The sequence below is a fragment of the Saccostrea cucullata genome, unplaced genomic scaffold (genome assembly GCF_032062105.1).
Source record: "Saccostrea cucullata isolate Sc308-1 unplaced genomic scaffold, CSIRO_AGI_Scuc_v1 ctg1483, whole genome shotgun sequence".
NCBI lineage: Eukaryota > Metazoa > Mollusca > Bivalvia > Ostreida > Ostreidae > Saccostrea > Saccostrea cuccullata.
In genome coordinates, this window is record NW_026932763.1 from 463,258 (window position 1) to 481,594 (window position 18,337).

Consider the following 18,337-nt stretch of genomic DNA (forward strand, 5'->3'; position numbering starts at 1 on the left):
CTTGTTTTTCATAAAAAAAATATGTTGATATACAATTGATTTATATAGAATCATTTATTTTCACAAAAACGTCATTGTCCAAGAACTTTTTGGATAGTCTTTGTAGAATGGTAATAACGATTGTTTCAGTGGTGGCTGATGTTTACAATAAAAAAAACAGATTGTAATAATTTCAGCCATCGATGTCTCCATATGAGTGAAAAATTCTCCAAAAAGGACGTTAAACAATATACAATCAGTCAATCAATTACAGCCATCAACCTCTACAACAACTGTTTGATTTCTTCTAAAATTTGTTTTAGAAAACACTAAACTCAAATTCTTTGCTGCTTCGTTCATTGTATAATAAACGATGAGATGCACAGTGGATTCAAGATAATACTTATATGCTGCAATTCTTCTCCTATACTCGGAAACACGGGGCCTTAGAGCAAGAAAGGATCATTTTCATACCAGAAACTACTGCGAATCCGAACCTCAGTTTATACGGTCTCATTCAAATGTCTGGTCTCCACGTCCCTTGCTGGATTCGAACCTACGATGCCAGGATCATCTCCTCCCTTCACGATTGTATTTGGTAATTATTATATGGACATATCCCTCTAAATTTCACTTCCAGTTGTTTGTATTACCCATGCCCTCGTACATATTGTTGTTTCTTTATTTTTATTTAAATTATCCGCATATTTTAATTGATTTATTTGACTTTGATCTTTATTGTGAAAAAATAGAATAAAAAAGATTTTGATATAGTTCTAGGCATTGACAAAATCAAAGTGATTTTACGGTATACATTGAATTTCATGAAGAGGCAATGGCAATGTTGATTGCAAAACGGATAAAATAATACTAATAATATACAAGATATAACGCTCAGTCATTTAAATGACATAAAATTCCATATTTTATGCACGATATGGTTAGGAGTTTAAAAGGAAATAGCATCATAAGCTTTATCAATCACTGAGTTATATTCACTATATTTTTTGGGTAATTAAACTATTTAAAACTCCCCTAAGTAGATGTTTATGTTTCAAAAATGAAAATCAAACAAACTTAAGGTTTACAGCATTGTTAAGGCTGCATTAAGGGGGCAGGACTTAGTTTATAACAGAAAAGATTACATTTACTATGACAACCCACATAAAAAACATGTTTTATTACCTCATCAAACCAGAAAATGAATTAATTTGCAATTATTAACTATCCATAGTAACAAGCAAATTCAAAGAATTGTGGTCTTCCGCTTTCGGTGTCTTTGTGGGTGAGATGTCAAATGTGAACGCCCTATCGAATGTCATTAAGAAATTATCAAAGTTGATTTTTTTTTCAAAATAAGGTCAATCGTGAAAGCCAAGGTCAAGGAGTCAGAAATCATAGCATGCTTGGAAATATCTTGTCATAGGGAATACACACGTCAAATATGAAAGCCCTATCTCTTCTCAATCAAAATTTAAAAGGAACAAAATGAGTTTGTGAAACATTGATGACCCCGTATGGCAACAAAGCAAAGATTAAACTTTTTAAAAATGTAAATTAAATATATTTGTAATCAAATTTTTAAAAGTAGGTCAAACTGCAAGGTCAAGGTAAAAGGGTCAAAGTTCTTAGTATCCAGTGAAAGGTCTTCTAACAAGGATTACTTATGTGAAGTATGAAAGCCCTAGCCCTTACCATTCAAAAGTTAAGGCCAAGGTTAAATCTTTTAAAAAGTAGGTCAAACTCCAAGATCAAGGTCAAAGGGTGTAAGTGCTTGATATCTAATGAAAGGTCTTGTCAAAAGGATAAAATATTTGAGGTATGAAAACCCTAGCCCTAACCCTTCACAAAAGTTATGGCCAGGGTTAAAGTTTTTAAAAGTGGGCCAAACTCCAAGGTCAAGATCAGAAGGTCAAAGTTCTTGGTATCCCATAAAAGGACTTCTCTCAAGGATTATATATATGAAGTATGAAAGCCTTAGTCCTTGCCGTTTTAAAGTTATGGCGAAGGTAAATGTTTTTTCATAAGTACAGAAATCTCCAAGGTCAAGGTCAAAAGGTCAAAGTTCTTGATATCTAATGAAAGTTCTGCCACAAACAATATATATGTGAAATATCAAAGTCCTAGAATCTACTGTTCAAAAGTTATGCCCAAAATAAAAAATAAATTTTTGTGTAAAAGGGGGTCAAACTCCAAGGTCAAGGTCAAAAGGTCAAATTTGGTGGTACACAAAGAAAGGTCTTGTCACAAGGAATACACATGTGAAATATGAAAGCCATAGGTCCACTCAATCAAAAGTTATGGGCAAGGTTAAAGTTTTTGTGACGGACGGACAGACAGACAGCTAGACAGACAGACAGACGAATGAGATTTAATGTCCCCTCGCTTTCGCGAAAGCGGGGGACAACAAACAAAACTAACAATTACCAATTCATTAATTTATGTTTAATCCCCCAAAGAAGTTTACAAACAAATTACTAATTGCAATCAACGTGTCGAAATAGTGTCATTGTGGAAAAATGACGAATTCTATCCGCTGTCATCCTTTTAATACAATTGTACAAACGTAAGTAATGGATATATGACGAATATTGTTCAATATGTAAAATAGTATGAGGCATAAATCTTACTTCAAAAATTGTCATTTAAATGTCCAAAAATTACCTGGAGGAGTCCGATAATAAAATAATGGAAGTTTAGGCATCCATTATTTCCTACCCGTCTGATAAGTAGATAAAAGAAATGAGACGGTAAAAATGTGAGTGAATTCTTGTTTCATTAATGATTATTTAAAATTATTTATAAGACCTTCTGCAAGACTTCAAAAGACTTTGAATCTTATAAAGATGAATAAAATGGAAATTGTTGCATTAAAAAAAATTCATTTTCAAGCTTCATTTTGATGTATTTCAAATTAAATGTTAATTTTTGGAGTTACCCTTCCTGGCTGAGGATCGGATATCCTTAATGACAGTGGTTTCGTTTAGCAGGACAGAGGTCCGGTGGTGAAAGATTTTTTGGGGCAACATTTTTGTTTATGATGTGCATAAATTGACATTGATACTGACATAATTTTTTGTAATTTTCACCATGGAAAGTAAAATGCGGATTTTTACCCTAGCTGAAATTTTAGCTCAGAATATGGAAATTTTCAGGTTTTGGAAGTGTGGCCATCTGGGAACAAACATAAAAGAAGATTGAAGAATCTTTTTTTTCCTGACCTTGTTATTGGGGGTTTCTAGACATATTTAATCTTAATTTCACTCTTATTTTTGTTTTCTAAATACCGTCCGATTTTGTTATCATTGCTGTCCGATGATATATTATCAGACTGGTAATTATTATTATCGGACAGGTACAGGTAAATTTTTAGACTGCAAGTACAAAGGCTTGACGTCACAGCAATGTTTTAAGACTAAATTAAACCTTAAAGAAATCGATTCCCGCACAGTAGACCTGATATTCTCGCTTCATACAATATCCGAATGCACCATCACATGTACATGTTTTGAGTTCCAATCTGCTACAATCGATTTCAAAAATCGCACTCAAACACTCGTTAAGAAAATACAGTAATTTCTTGTGTATTTAAATGCCTCCTTTCCGAATGAAATCGTCAAGATAAATTAATATCTTTTCCAAATCCCTTTCGAAACATATTCATATGCTCATACTGGTGTCAAACGTGAAGGAGAAATAACATATATTTCGATTAATTAATTTATTTTTTTTTTATTTTTAATAAAAGGTATTGATAAAGAAAATATTGAAGTTTAACTTACATTGTAAAGATGTATATTCAATTTAATACCGGAAAGTCCTTCTTTAAGATTCATTAACCCCATGTTTATTCATTTAAAATGCTTTTTTTTTAACTTTTACGATTTTCTAAACGAAATGTTCTATATGAGCCTAAATACACCCAAGAAATTTCGCCTTACCTTTCATATATGACTGCTTGAGCTAACCCATTGTATTTCGTCATTTTCTATAATTCATCTTTAAAGCTCATATGGTATGAAAACAACTGTTAAGCATTATTGTTCAGAAAGAAATACTTTAAGTTGCATATGTATATGTTTAATCATGCAACTTTTAAAAGCTGTCTTACGACAAAAAAAATGTTATGCATAAAACAAAATTTTGGGCTTAGATTCAAGAAAAGGAAAGCAATATCTTATGTTTTTTTTCGTTTGAAAAACTAACGAATTGATCTACTTATATCGAGAACGTGGAGAAAACAGGTACACATGTAGAAGGTCCCTAGGCCCGAATCTTTATCTTTTCTACAAAAAAATGTATGCAAATAACTGGTAGAACATTTCTTTGAAAAAAATTAAGTAGCACATCAATTTGAATTTTAAAAAAGATACTTTCCTATAAAAATAAAAAAAAAAGCAATTAATTAAATTTAAAAACAATTAACGGTTTTGGTCATATCACAGATCGTAATAAAAATGGCAAACTGATTAGCTACTTTAACCAAATTAGCTTCACAAAATAAAAGCAATACAGATCAAAGAAATGTACTAAGTACATGCATAATATTAGATTGATTACGTAGAAAACAAGAGAGAGAGAGAGAGAGAGAGAGAGAGAGAGAGAGAGAGAGAGAGAATTTGCTTGGTAATGAAAAATCAAAACTGCTCCCCTTTTTCTAGCATTATGATTGATTGACTGTATATTGTTTAACGTCCCTCTCGAGAATTTTTCATTCATATGGAGACGTCACCGTATGCCGGTTAAAGGCTTCAAATTTAGACCTATACTCGGCACTCAGGGCTATTGAGCAGTGAGGATTTTTTATCGTGCCAGCGTATACCGTGACACGGGACCTACGTTTTTAAGGACACATCCGAAAGACCCGTGACTTTCACTTCTGATTGATGCCGAGCGCTTTGCGAAGGAACAGTCATACCTATTTTTACGTCTTAGGTTCGACGCGGCGCTGCGATTGAGAATATAACCAGGGCCTCCCGATCGCGAAGCGAACGCTCTACCACTAGGCTACCGTGAACGGTTCCCTAAAATAATGCGATGCGCATGCTCTAAATCACTTATTAACTTCTACTTCTACCGCACTTGATCCCAAAATAACACTCTCTTTCTCATTTATTGTAACACGCCACGATCATGTGTTTGAACGGTGTGGATTTCAAACATATTCACCTCATGTTGGACTGAGTCTTAAAGGATGGAACTTAATATTTCTTTTTCACCATCACATGTTAGAAAATACCAGATGTTTACATGCTAACGTTGGTAGGCTGGTGTAATAATAAAAAAAAGACAAGACTCACGGCAGGAAGATATTCTGTATTATACTTCGACTGTCCCATTATGAGGGGTAAAGAATCAAAACAGTTAGATAATATTAAGGTCCTCGCTTTGGAAGCAAATTAATACAACTGGTTGTTTACAGATAGTTGTCTTTATGTTTTTATTATTGTACAAGGTAGACGTTTTTGGTCAGATTTCAATCAGAAAAGATATAATGGCTGAGAAAATTTCGGACCTTTTTGACTTCGGAAAGGTAATGATGCTATCTTTCCTATGCGGAATAAGTAAATATTGATAAAAAAAAAGTTTATTACTTGTGAGATGGGATAGTTACTTTCTGCATCATTCATTAAGTGAAATTATTATAATGATTCGGTTAGATTACTTGTATTTCCATACTTTTACTTTGTTTACTTGGATTTGATTTATCTCTTTACTTTATGTATAACAAGAGAGTAATGGAAAAATGCATTTTATTTCAGTTTTTAGCTCACATGAGCTTTTCTGATTAAATAGGAAAAATGGTTAAAATACTTTACAAAGCCATCATGAGATTGATCATCAATTTAAGAGCATAGAAAGGGTAATGTAGATTTGAAATTCAGGAGAACAGATGAGCTACTACGGCTATATCAATAAAAAGATTCATTTCATAAACAACAAATTAATAATGTTTCACAAAAGCATTCTGGGGAAGTGTAAAGAACACGGTTCACTTTTGCTTTATTTGGCCCTGTGAATTTCTAAAAAAACTGAAACAGAATAGTTTTAGTTAACAATGCATTAAATGTCAATGAGATCTTTGGTGACTGCATATCTATAAAAAATGACGTCATTTTCTGGCTAGTCAATGCATTATGACGTCACGAAATGCGTCAATTTCCTCATATTCTGAAAAAGTCTACAAAACGGCCAATTTTTAAAGCTCTTTTTTGATATTTGACATAGAGCGCAACCTCTGATCTAAAATATGCAACTAGTAAATGATAGAATTATTTCTGAGGTTTAATGGACATGTTTTATTTTTTAGATCAGAGAGTGCGCTCATATTACTTTTCTTCACTGTAAGTACTCAATTATGCCTGTTTATCTAAAAATTCTAGAACATTGCAATTTCACAGCTCTCCTAGATCTGGACTTTTAGAAAAATTTTTTAAATAGGATATGAAAGCACCAAGTCTCTTTTTTAATTTAGTACTTCAAATAGAATATCAAGTGTAGATCAATAAATTGGGATATCTACAGGGCCATTTTATGCATAAAGTGAACCGACTTCTTTAAGTTTGTTTAAATACCACCCCCTCCCAAGAACCCATTTATAGAATATTTATATACTATTCAAAACTGATCTAATTTTGCTTTTATTTATCGAATTGCTCAAGTGAGCGTGTTGCCCCTGGGCCTCTTGTTTGGTGATGGATTCAAATTGTAGTCATTGTCTCTTTTTTCGATTTCAAATGTATGATCTTTTCTATCAAAAAAATTAAGCATCTTGTCAATGCTTACAGCATACAGTATACCGCCTTAAATAGGCGCAAAACAACAGTGTTGCGTCTTATATCAATAATTGGATACATTGCAATATGTTAAAAAAGGTATAGTTTTGCAATTCATATTGTTTTGGCATTGATATATCACCAAAAGTGATTAGGCTTCTGATTTCGAAAGTAAAGTGTGAAGTAAAAGGTATCAAAAAGGAACTTTTTCGTGCCAACGCATAATATGTCACAGGGCCTCGGCTTATACAGTCTCATCCAAAGGCCGCTCTTCATGTCTCTGAATGGGATTCGAACATTTGGCGTAAGGATCAACTCCTTACTGCGTGACTCTAGATCAGACGCTCTAACTATGGCACCCACCTCATTGTTTATAAATTTTGGTAAATAATGAAAGATGAGATCTGAGATCTGATATTTAAATTATTTAAATGTATATCTCTATTCAGATAATAATATTGCAGTTTACATGTATACTAAATTCAAATCGGATTCCCAACACCAATTTATAAGTACACAATAAAAAACTTTGGAGCCGACTGTCTAATGCATCTATTTTTTAAACATATACCGGTATTTTATTACGTAAATTTTAAGTCATTTTTTCGATATATCAATTTGTCTGACCAAAAGCATAACTTATTTGTAGCTGTCATGGTCTGTCACTTAAAATTAATCTATTTTGATTTGATGAATTAGGCATTTGACTCTTTATATTTATTCGAAGTATTGTTTTTTAGTATTTGACTTACACTGCAGAAGAACTTCCAGAAATCATTTCAAATATCATGTTTGTTGAAGTTTAAAGGTACTTAACCAAATATGCTATTGATGAGGGAAGAAAAATTGATCGTAACGTGACATGTACTATATTCATATATTTGTATTACATGATGTGCTATACGATGTATGCTGTTTAATCAAAACAACACCGTGGGGATCCGGGTTAGAATAGGTCTTCAGTACCACCCTGCTTGTCGTAAAAGTCGACTAAATGGGGCGGTCCTTCGGATGAGACCGTATAAACCGAGGCCCCGTGTCACAGCAGGTGTGGCACGATAAAGATCCCTCCCTGCTCAAAGGCCGTAAGTGCCGAGCATAGGCCTTCACCGGCAATGGTGACGTCCCCATATCAATGAAATATTCTGAAGAGGGACGTTAAACAGTATACAATCAATCAATCAAAACTATTTCAAATTCAGGTTCCTCGGTAATTAATCTCCGATTACAAGGGGAATGCCATTAAAATGCCCTATTTTCTACATAATTCTGCTCAAGCTGTAAAGAACAGGAAAAAAAGAGAGTTGAGCACTTAGAAATTAGTCTAAAGTCACATACTAGATATTGATCTTAAAGATCTTTTTTACGTTTGTTTTATAGGTTGAAGTAGTGCTAAACATCAATCAGCTGAAAAGAGGCGATCACATATTTTTACATCGCTCCTTTGGAATACACCAAGCAATAATAACAGATGTAAACAAAGAAACAGAGGAATTTGAAGTTATTGAAATTAGGAAAGATAAAAATCAAAATCCCGTTATTAGACCAAAAAGAAGCACTCAAAAGCTGACAAGGTGTAGAAAATGTATGTATGCATATTGTCGGTACACTTATCCCGGCATTCAGAGAAATAGCCCAGATTTAACGGTTGCTCTAATTGAAGCTTGTCTCGCAAAAAATGATACCATAAAGTATGATTTGTTTTTAAACAAATGCTACCACGTTGCTGTTTTCTGTGCTACTGGATATCCCTACAGAGAGAAAATAGAAAAACTAGGAGAAGGTTCGACTATTACAGAACATGTTGGAAGGATCCTTCAAACACTGTTTGTAGGTAACTAAAGAGCTTCCAAAATTGGAAAGAGCTGGACAGATAGCTTCAGAAAAAAAGTGTCAATTGGTTAACAGCAAAATCTGACTGTTATTAACTCTTTACAACTTACAGAATTGCAATGCATTATACATTGAATCCTCGCGTCATAGAAATATTACTTCACCATTTCCCCGCAAGCAATTTATAACGGGGTACAAATTTCTCTAAAGTTTAGCATATATAATATTCTGAAATAATATTTAAATTAGAAAGTTTCATGAGGTTTAAACAAGTATAAAATAGTTTGAATTTGGCAAGAGATTGGCAAGAAATTGAAGAGTAAATAAATTTTTTAAAGTGCGTGAAAATGAGAGATTGCGGGGAAACGGTAAATACGTGATTTTGCGTTAGAAATAGAAAATAGTATATGCGGTAAAATGCGTGACTGCGGGGAAGGGTGTTAAAAGCAAATTTGAATTGAACAATAAAGCACAACGTAATTCTATTCATGTTCAGAAAGTGTTTAAAGAAGAAATTAGTAAAAATCAAATTGCTTTACATGAAAACCCGTTTATATGTTATTGTAATTTTGAAATAAGAAGTGAATTTTCATGATATCTTATAAACATTATTTTTTTTCAAACCATTCGTTATTTAGTGTTATGTTATATAGTGAACTTATAAATAATAAAGTTATTATTTTCCAATATTTTATATTCGGTTCATATGCTTTATTTCCGTTGAATATTGAATACAAGTACAATTTTTATGCAATTGATTACCCGTCATCAAGTCAACATAGAACAAATGTTTCCTAAAAATTAAGATGAATATTTCTTATTAATATAATACATACGCAATTTTGTGATTTCATTAGAGAGTTGTATGAGTTGAAAATGTAATAATGTGATGTTTTTAAACTTAAAGAAAATGGTACTAATTGAAAAATCATTGCTGCATGTAAATTGTTTCCTTTACTGAAGTGAGATAAAATGTCAATATTAAATCTACAACATACACACAAAAGGAAAGACGGCATGGACTTTGCTCCATAATTAGCCAAACATAATGCTACAATGAATAAGCTTTTCTTCCCATACATTTACGCACCATATAAATAACATAATACTACCTCTTGCAAACCAATGGTGACGAACGTTGCTGTTATAGAGGCAAGTAATGCTTCCTGATTTAATTCGATGTTTAGAAAAACAAGGAAATTAAGGTATCTTATTTCGATAAAAGTATTATATTGCTATTAACATTTTCTTCTATAATCTTTTTTAATTGCAAGCTCGTCTTTCGTAAGAAAAAAAACCTGCACAATTAGAAACTAATTGCAGAAGTAATTTTAAACGTAAAAAAATCTAAATATGACATTAAGTAGAATCCTTGTTACAATGTGAATAATCTGACGTTATTTTTTTTTGGCATTATTTTCTTTTATCGAATGTTTGTTGAATTGAGAGTAAAACTCCCTCTATTATAAAAAAGGAAATATTTTCCTATGATACAGATATTGTACTTATTTTTGGAAAGGTCAAGACCAGTCAGGTAATATATCTGGTTGTCTCTCTTAGAGAGCATGTAAATATAACTAGTTGCTGCAAATTTATACAAGGGATCAATCTTCTTCGTTCAGATTTCAGATAGAAGAAATAAAATGGCCGAGAATCTTCGAGACCTATTTGACTTCAGAAAGGTAATGATACGGATTACGTTCTTTTGGGGGTCTAGACTTGTACAGAGTGAGATTGGAAAGTTACTTTTATTTTATTCGTTGGGGTACAATAGCTAACGGTTTAATACTTTAATGTGTTTGTTTTGTGTACCTGAACAGCATTTATCTCGTTATTTTCTGCACAATTAGAGAGTATCCAATTAGAATTTCTATTCACAGTAGGGTATCGGATTTAGATTTTAAACGCGTATATTATTGATAAGGCTTGGAAGGAATGCATTTGTTTACTAGTCATTCAATGGCATAAGCAGTTTAAGAAAAAAAAGAACTTCCATGGACGTTGTTTAAAGGCGTGGCGTCCTTTTGGGGGCTCTGTTTGAAGTGTTTATTTTTTATCTTAGACAAATAAAGCTTTATAGGATGTTGTACTCTGACCTACTGTTCTTGACATTGCTACTGAAATTGGAACATCATATCAAAAGATGGGGATTATTTTGAAATATGAGTGAAACATTAAGATAAGTTAGTGCTAGAAGACACCCAGTCTTTTCTTTAGAAAAAAATGGAGAAAAGGGCAGCATTTTGTAGAATTTACTTAATCCTATTTGAATCAGACATTAGGGTGAGATACTTTTATAACGTAACGTGACATTTCTTAAAACATTGCATCGAAGTCTCCCTCTGGTTATCTATTTTCTATAACTAATAAACTATCCATTTTTTTAAAGCTCTGGAGAATTGGAATTTATTTTTTGCAAATATTGTTGCATTATGACTCGATATTATAAATATGCATGTTGTTTTCTTTCATCAAATAGCGATAAAATGTAAGAAATTTTACGAACATTTGTATCAATTCTCGTATTTTTTTTATAGTGTATAGTGTTTATGTATAGTGTATTTCTCAAACAGGGGAGACAATACATAAAAAAGGAAACAATGACAAAATGCATGACATGATTTGTTCCTTAAGGTGTATTCAGTTCAAAACTATTTCAAATTCAAGGTTTCAGTGACCCTTGTTTGTAATCCAAATTTATTCTAAAATAAAAAAAAAGATGTTCATGAAGAGGTAAATATTTATGAAGGTGAATATACAGCATGTGTGTATTTGATTTTGTTCATAGGCGAATCAATTTAATTTCTTACTTTTTTTTTATAGATTGCAGTAGTGAAAAATATCAATCAACTGAAAAGAGGCGATCATATAATATTAAATCGCGCTTTTAGTTTTCATTATGCAATTGTAACAGACGTTAACAAGGAAACAGAACAGTTTGATGTTATTGAAATTAGAACAGATAAAAATCAAACTCCCGTTATTAGACCAATTAAAAGCACACAAAAGCTGACAAGGTGGCGGAAATGTATGTCTGCAATTTGTCGATACACTTACCATGGCGTTCAACGGAATAGTCCAGATTTAACGGTTGCCCTGATTGAAGCTTGTATCGCCAAAAATGATGCCATAAAGTATGATATGTTTTCAAACAAATGTTACCATGTTGCTGTTTTCTGTGCTACAGGATATCCATATAAGGATAAAATTGCACAGCTGGGAAAAGGTTTGACAATTGCAGAACAGGTAGAAAAAATCATGCAAACATTGTTCATAGATTCCTGTGACTGAGGAGCTTCCTCAAGGACAAGTTGCAATTGGTGCCAAATTAGCGCTGTGTTCAATACAAAAAAAATAAATGCTCAAAATATAGAGCGTTTATATTTTCATTAAATTATCAATTTAAATATATTCATGCAAAAATTTCTATTTACCACGAATTAGATAGAATTGTTCTTAGTTGAATAAAATATATCGGAAAAAGTAAATGGTAACTAATTTTTTTTCTCTTCAATATTTCTTTATCCATAAAATGATTTGACTGGGAGATATTATATGTTGTGTTTGTTGTCAAATAAAGTAATTATACGAGGGGCTATCAAAAGGTTAGTAAACTACATGTAGGGCTAATAAATTAATACTATGTTTTCCGAGCTTACAAAATTTATACATAAGGAACATAAAACAACAAAAAATAAAAGAAATGTTGAAATGTTGATACATTCATTTTTTCAAAATGTTTAATTGAATAAACACGACGTTATATGATCATCTGGCGTTGTCGGTGCTTTTTTCATGACGTCCGATAACGTCATTATTTTTTTAAGTCCGCTTCTTTTCATCGTTCACTTATTTTGATGATATTCCCTAAAGCCGAGTAACGATCTCAACCCGTCTTGTTTTTATGACATTATAATGTCTTGAACAACTTACAGCTTTCAATACATATATTATTGCAAATGGATTTATACATTGGGAAAGATCCTCGCTTGTTTGTATTAGCATATTTATTTTTTGGATTTCAATATAGCTAAAACACATGATCAACGTCATAACCTAGCTTTGTATCCCTTTTCTCTCCGAGTCTATTTAGGCATTAAAAAACAGGTAATGCGGATGAATATTATTTTCCTCGTAGCAAGTTTAAAGATTCCTAGGTGTATACCAGTTTTTCCAGGGGCAAAACATAATAAAAAATAGGAAAAGGACCCCCTCCTCTTTTTGACGTTAGTTTCAAGGCAATATTTGTTTGGATACTCCATGTAAAATTTACAAGAAAACAAAAATTCTGTATTTGATGGAACAATAGTGTCCTAATACGTATCTGAATTAACGGAATATTTGGATGTCAAATTATAATATATAAAAATAGCTTATCTTAGTTAGTAATACACTAAGGTCGACAAAAACGTCGTTTTCTAGGTTGCGCCGCATGAACAAACCATTGCTTACAATAATTCATAATTTGCTGTTTATTCTATAGATAGAAAGATGATGATAACTAAATATTTGAAAATTCATTGACGTACCAAAAGCGGTTTTAATTTCATGGCGTTTGTCTTCGAACTTTTTGATAGCGCTTTGTAATGTTGTAAAATATTAATGAAATCTATTAATTTCAATTTCTTTCCATTGAGCATTCAGCAACATTTATTTTATTGTTTGATTTGATAAAATTATTGCATTCTATGCTTATAGATTAAAATGATTGAAAATGAAGTGCATATTGTATGTACAACTGTACATAAATATCCCATTATAAGCTCTGGTTTTCTGTTGGAATGATGATGGTGACCGGAATGAACCTTAAACAGATGAGGATAACCCAGATTATTTATTATGTAAAACAGCATTTTTGTGTTGATAAACACCAAGAGATGTAGTGAATCTTGGAAGCAGATTGAAGAGCTGACTACATTTTGAACAAAATACAGAATATACAAACAATTAAAGTAAATCGTCCGAATACAGTTCACAAATGTGTTAAAAACAATGCAATGAAACAGGTAAAAAGAACATTTATAACTATCCTTTAAAAATGATTTCGAATGAGGCATTGAGCAAATGACGTTTTAGTAATTCGTAAACAAGAGAAACGTTACCGGGTTTTACTTAAGCCTAATAGTAGTCTACGTGCATTCTTCTTTTAAAATAAACTTGAATTATGTCCTCATACATGCAAAATGTGGTGTAGAATTATAAGCTGCCAGGTAATATAAAGGTGCGTTTCCCTTTCCTGATAAAAGGAAGAAAATCACTGATTCGCAGTTCCAAACACAAGAGATAAATAAAATGACTGAAAATTCATATCACCTTTTCAACATCCGAAAGGGAAATATACTTTTTTTTGTTTGTTTGTTTTTTTATTTAGTTTTTTGTTTGTTTGTTTTTTTTTTTTTGCTTGAAAGATTGGACAATAGTCATCAAGATAGTCGGACCTGTACAAATTGAGATAGTAAAATTACTTTCTGTGGAGTTCATTAGGTTGAATTAGAGTTTGATTTTTAAGGTATAATATTAAAATAACGGATATCTTAATGAAAATCTATGTTTTCTTTTTTTTCCCTTTTATGTCTACCATTAACACCAGTTGTTCTTCATATCGTAACATGTGATCAACGCATCTGTTTTAAGATCTAAACGTTAATTATTGGTCTGGTGAATTTCAGGTTCTTTCAATCTTTACTTACCCAAAATATACTTTAAACATATCTGTGTAGTCAAATGCTGGATATCTCGTCACGCAAAAACTCAGAAATGTGTAAAAGACATCCCTTTACAATATTTATCATATATTTATCATATGTTTCACCTGCATCCCTCAGTATTAAGAGCGTCTACTTCAGAGTTGCGAAGTAAGGACTGAGGTGCTCCGTACGTCGACGCGCGGGTATGTTTATGAAGCATATAAGTCATTTTTTTTTCAGGAAATTTAGACTTTTTAAATAAAAAAATAAAAAGTTAGATAATTTACCAAAAACCTCTGATAAACGTAAACTACATTATTATCAATTGCATGAAGATAGAAAGGTGTCTAACGCAAAGACAAGCAAAACCACCACGTCATCACGTGACTTCTATTACATTTAATAGCTGTTATATACATGCGTATGAAATGCATATTTTAATAAAGACAAGTTTTTACTTTATTTTAGATGTACTTATGATTTAGTCATTGTTTAAATATCTAAAAGATGTATTGAAGATTAAAAACGGAAAACAAAAATTCTTGGGAATGCGCACTGTTGCACGCGTCAGTAATTTCTAAAACTTGACATCTCTCTCTCTCTCTCTCAATTCCACGATACCGATGCTATTAGCTCAAAATTGTTATCAGGTTCAAACTGGTGTTTCTTTGAAACTGTTATTCTTACTCAAATAGTTTCCTGTGTTATAAATTAATGTCATTGAGCTTTCCCCAAACTTAACTACTGTCTTTAAACTTGTGTCATTGGTTTATTTATGAAATGTGGGAGGAGTTGTTAAAGATGAGACGTAAGTGAGTTTGTCTGTAATTCACTCTCTTGCAGTAATCAATTCAAAACAACATCATTATTACATAAAGAAATGTTCCTTAATTAGAAAGCTTACAGAAAAACAATACCTCGGGTTTTAATAAATTCTTTGAGTAAATAATACAGATAAAATTATCTATTATGCCTCAAATGTGCTGCTAGAATCTCACTGTCTTGTCAGTAAAATAATTATTCCACCCATTTGCACGTAACCCTACCCGATGTTTTGAATTTTATACATATGTACTGATAAATTTACTATAAACCTTTACAAAATAAAAAAAAATCACTATTAAAAATATTCATCTGTGTTTGCCTTTTCCTGTTAATTCTTCCATTCCCACCTTAGCAGTGATATTTACTTGATTTATAACATGCATATTATAGATGGAACTTGAAAACAGCACCAATTAGCAAAAACTGGGCGATCATGTACCCTTCCACCGCGTAATATATACATACCATGCAATATTTATAGCAATAAATGGAGAGAAAAATGAATTTGAAGTTGTTTAAATGACTAAAGAGAGAAGAAAACTCCAAAGATATTACTAAGAATAAAAACAGAGATTATGACAAGGTACAGAAATTTTTCCTCAATGGTTTGTCGCTACACTTACATGTATTATTGAATTCAACGAAATAATTCTGATTTAACAATCGCTCTCATTGAGGCTTGTCTTGCGAAGAAGGATACCATAAAGTACGATTTGTTCTTAAACAAATGTTACATGTAGCATGTTGTTGTTTTCTGTACGACTGTATATATAAACAATGAAAAGGTTGCAAAACTGGGAGAAGGCTTGACGATTGCAGAACAAGAAGAAATGATCCTACATTCACTGTTTGTGGGTATCTCATGAGTTTCCTGAAGAAATTGAAGCAAGTGTTCCTAAATTTGGCATCGTGAGCATTTTAAATAGTTTTTATTAAATTCTTTATCAGAGTGTATTTTTCAAAATATCAATTTATTCATGCACATATTTTTTTTTTTGATATCTTTTTTGTATAAATTTAAATCTAAAAGCCATATATGGCGTAACTGATAAAAAAAAACATTTTTGAAAAATACAAAATTAAGTAAAGAAATATAGTTAATACATTTAAATTAAAACTTTTCATACAATTCTGATCATGGAGAACACCTCGTTTCAACTAATAATACGATTTTATCTTTTCTGTAATGTGTTATTTAAATCTTTTGTATTTTCTTTCGAGTCGGGGGAAATTCCTAGAATCCAAATTAAATTCTGTTATCTTTATAACGCAATCGACTTAGATTTTGTAATTTAGGGAAAAGTTCTATCTTTATATAAAGTAATGATACAAATAATAAGTTCTTATAATTTTAGTCTAATAATTTTCATTGTACATACGCCATATATGACTTTAAAATAAAATATAACATAATTGCATTTAAAGTTATTTTGACTTTGATTTTTTTTTACTGCGTCATAAACAAGAAAAGGACTTCATGATTGAAGATAAATTAAAAAATCAAGTTTCAAAGAGGATAAAAAAAAATTGACAAGGAATGAAAGAAATGCTTCCCTTGAGTAAGAATGTTAAGTCTTTACATATTAATAATTATCATTAAAATCATTTAATTATGACGATGGTCAAATGAATATTTATTTACTTAAATTGTTTAACTCTATCAAAATGAAACAACAAACTAATATGCTGTTTACATTTAATTCTTGTAACATTTAACAATATACAAAACCTGTGAAGTAAAATATATTTTTTAACATGTTTTATTTGATATGATTAAATGTTTTTCCATAACAATTAAAAAAAAAAAGAAAACAGCTTCATAGTTAAATATCAAAGCCTATGGCTTTCAGAAATATTCACTAAAATATATACAATTATTTAAATAAAAAATAAAAAGTATAATATTTCTGAAGAATAAAATCAGTATGAAGATTTCCCTAAAGCATTGTAATATGCACAGTTTTATAGAAGGATATTAAAAAAGGGAAAGTCCATGAAAGGCTAACAGACATGTATTTTAAAATCACAATCATAAACTTTTTAGCAGTGGTAGGAACAATTATTAGATAAAAAAAATATAAAGCATAGTGATTTCAGTAAAACGTTTAAACAAAAAAAATAGAATTCTTACTTAATTATTGATAGACATTTTTAGCAATTTGAAATAAAGCTACATTTAAACAGAAAGATATTGAAAGTGTATAAGTGCTTTACAGTGTTTCAGCGCAAAATGCAATATCAACCCAAATATATGAAACTGGGATTGCTACATGATGTATTATTGTATTTTTCTTCGAGATTAATACAAAATGCAATGACGTACTTTTTTGTTGTTACATTGTGCGTTGTTTGCCGTGTATAAACTCTGTAACTTTAATTGTAAAAGTGCTTTTAAATGACAAAACTTTACAAAGTTTCCACTTCGGCAGTGTTTAAAAGTAGATTGAAGTAAAAAGAAAAATCCATTCGAATGAAATTACAATCGTCACATGTATTTTGATGATAAAGTTTTTTATGTTTTACATGTAAAAACGTAAAAAAAAAATGAAATGAATGTCTAAAATTATCATATGTATTTTGTAACAACAACTGTACAACTGCGATGAATTGGCAGTTTTTTTTTCATAACTTCTTATATTGCAAGATAAATAAATGCAAGTAAATAAATTATAAAATAAATACCAATAAAGCATTTTGTTTTTGATTATTTTTCCTTGACTATACATAAATCATTAATATAAAAAAGAAACAATATAGAATGCTTAGATATGAACATAAATGCTAAATGCCGATTATTGTCAACCAAAAAAAAAGAATAAGTGTGTAACAACTGTTGCTTGTATTGCGTAATTAAAAGCTTTCATAAGACTGTAGATATCTTCAGCTGTAAAAATATTATGAAAAGAATGCTACAATAAAATGTAATGTTTACTCCAAGTCTGCACATAAACAGGCTGTTTGTGTTGATATTCCATTCTAAACAAAAAAAGTTTGCTACTAGTAACTGCTCTTTCTGATTTATCTTTCTCATTGATTGCAGTAAATACTTTCGCTTGAACTTTGGATGTGATCACATACGGCTTTTATCACGAAGCGATATTCACCCTGAAAACAAAAAAAAATATGTTAGTCATCAAAAACTTCCATCTAGAAAGGTATACCAAAGACTAATTTTGAGGCTTGGATCAAAATGACTTTTAGAAAAATGTAAAATTCATCAATATCTACTATTCCTAA

General features: G+C 31.1%; 3 protein-coding genes across 3 annotated transcripts in view; 2 read left to right on the forward strand and 1 right to left on the reverse strand.

Moving 5' to 3' along the window:
• Positions 1 to 5,444: 5,444 nt before the first annotated feature.
• LOC134236045 (uncharacterized) lies at positions 5,445 to 8,646 on the forward strand. The gene is made up of 2 exons (XM_062718233.1): positions 5,445 to 5,512; positions 8,136 to 8,646. The coding sequence occupies exons 1-2, from the start codon at positions 5,474 to 5,476 to the stop codon at positions 8,595 to 8,597; spliced, it is 501 nt and encodes a 166-aa protein (XP_062574217.1). The 5' UTR covers positions 5,445 to 5,473; the 3' UTR covers positions 8,598 to 8,646.
• A 1,560-nt stretch (positions 8,647 to 10,206) lies between these two features.
• LOC134236044 (uncharacterized) lies at positions 10,207 to 11,892 on the forward strand. Its single transcript, XM_062718232.1, has 2 exons — positions 10,207 to 10,270; positions 11,412 to 11,892. Exons 1-2 carry the CDS (start codon positions 10,232 to 10,234, stop codon positions 11,877 to 11,879), a joined length of 507 nt encoding a protein of 168 aa, XP_062574216.1. The 5' UTR covers positions 10,207 to 10,231; the 3' UTR covers positions 11,880 to 11,892.
• A 5,076-nt stretch (positions 11,893 to 16,968) lies between these two features.
• The window catches only part of LOC134236038 (receptor-type tyrosine-protein phosphatase epsilon-like), a 38,117-nt gene continuing 36,748 nt past the window's right edge, over positions 16,969 to 18,337 (reverse strand). Inside the window, exon 23 of the mRNA XM_062718223.1 lies at positions 16,969 to 18,205. Within this exon, the coding sequence (XP_062574207.1) occupies positions 18,128 to 18,205 (78 nt within the window). The 3' untranslated portion in view covers positions 16,969 to 18,127. The remainder of the gene's footprint in view (positions 18,206 to 18,337) is intronic.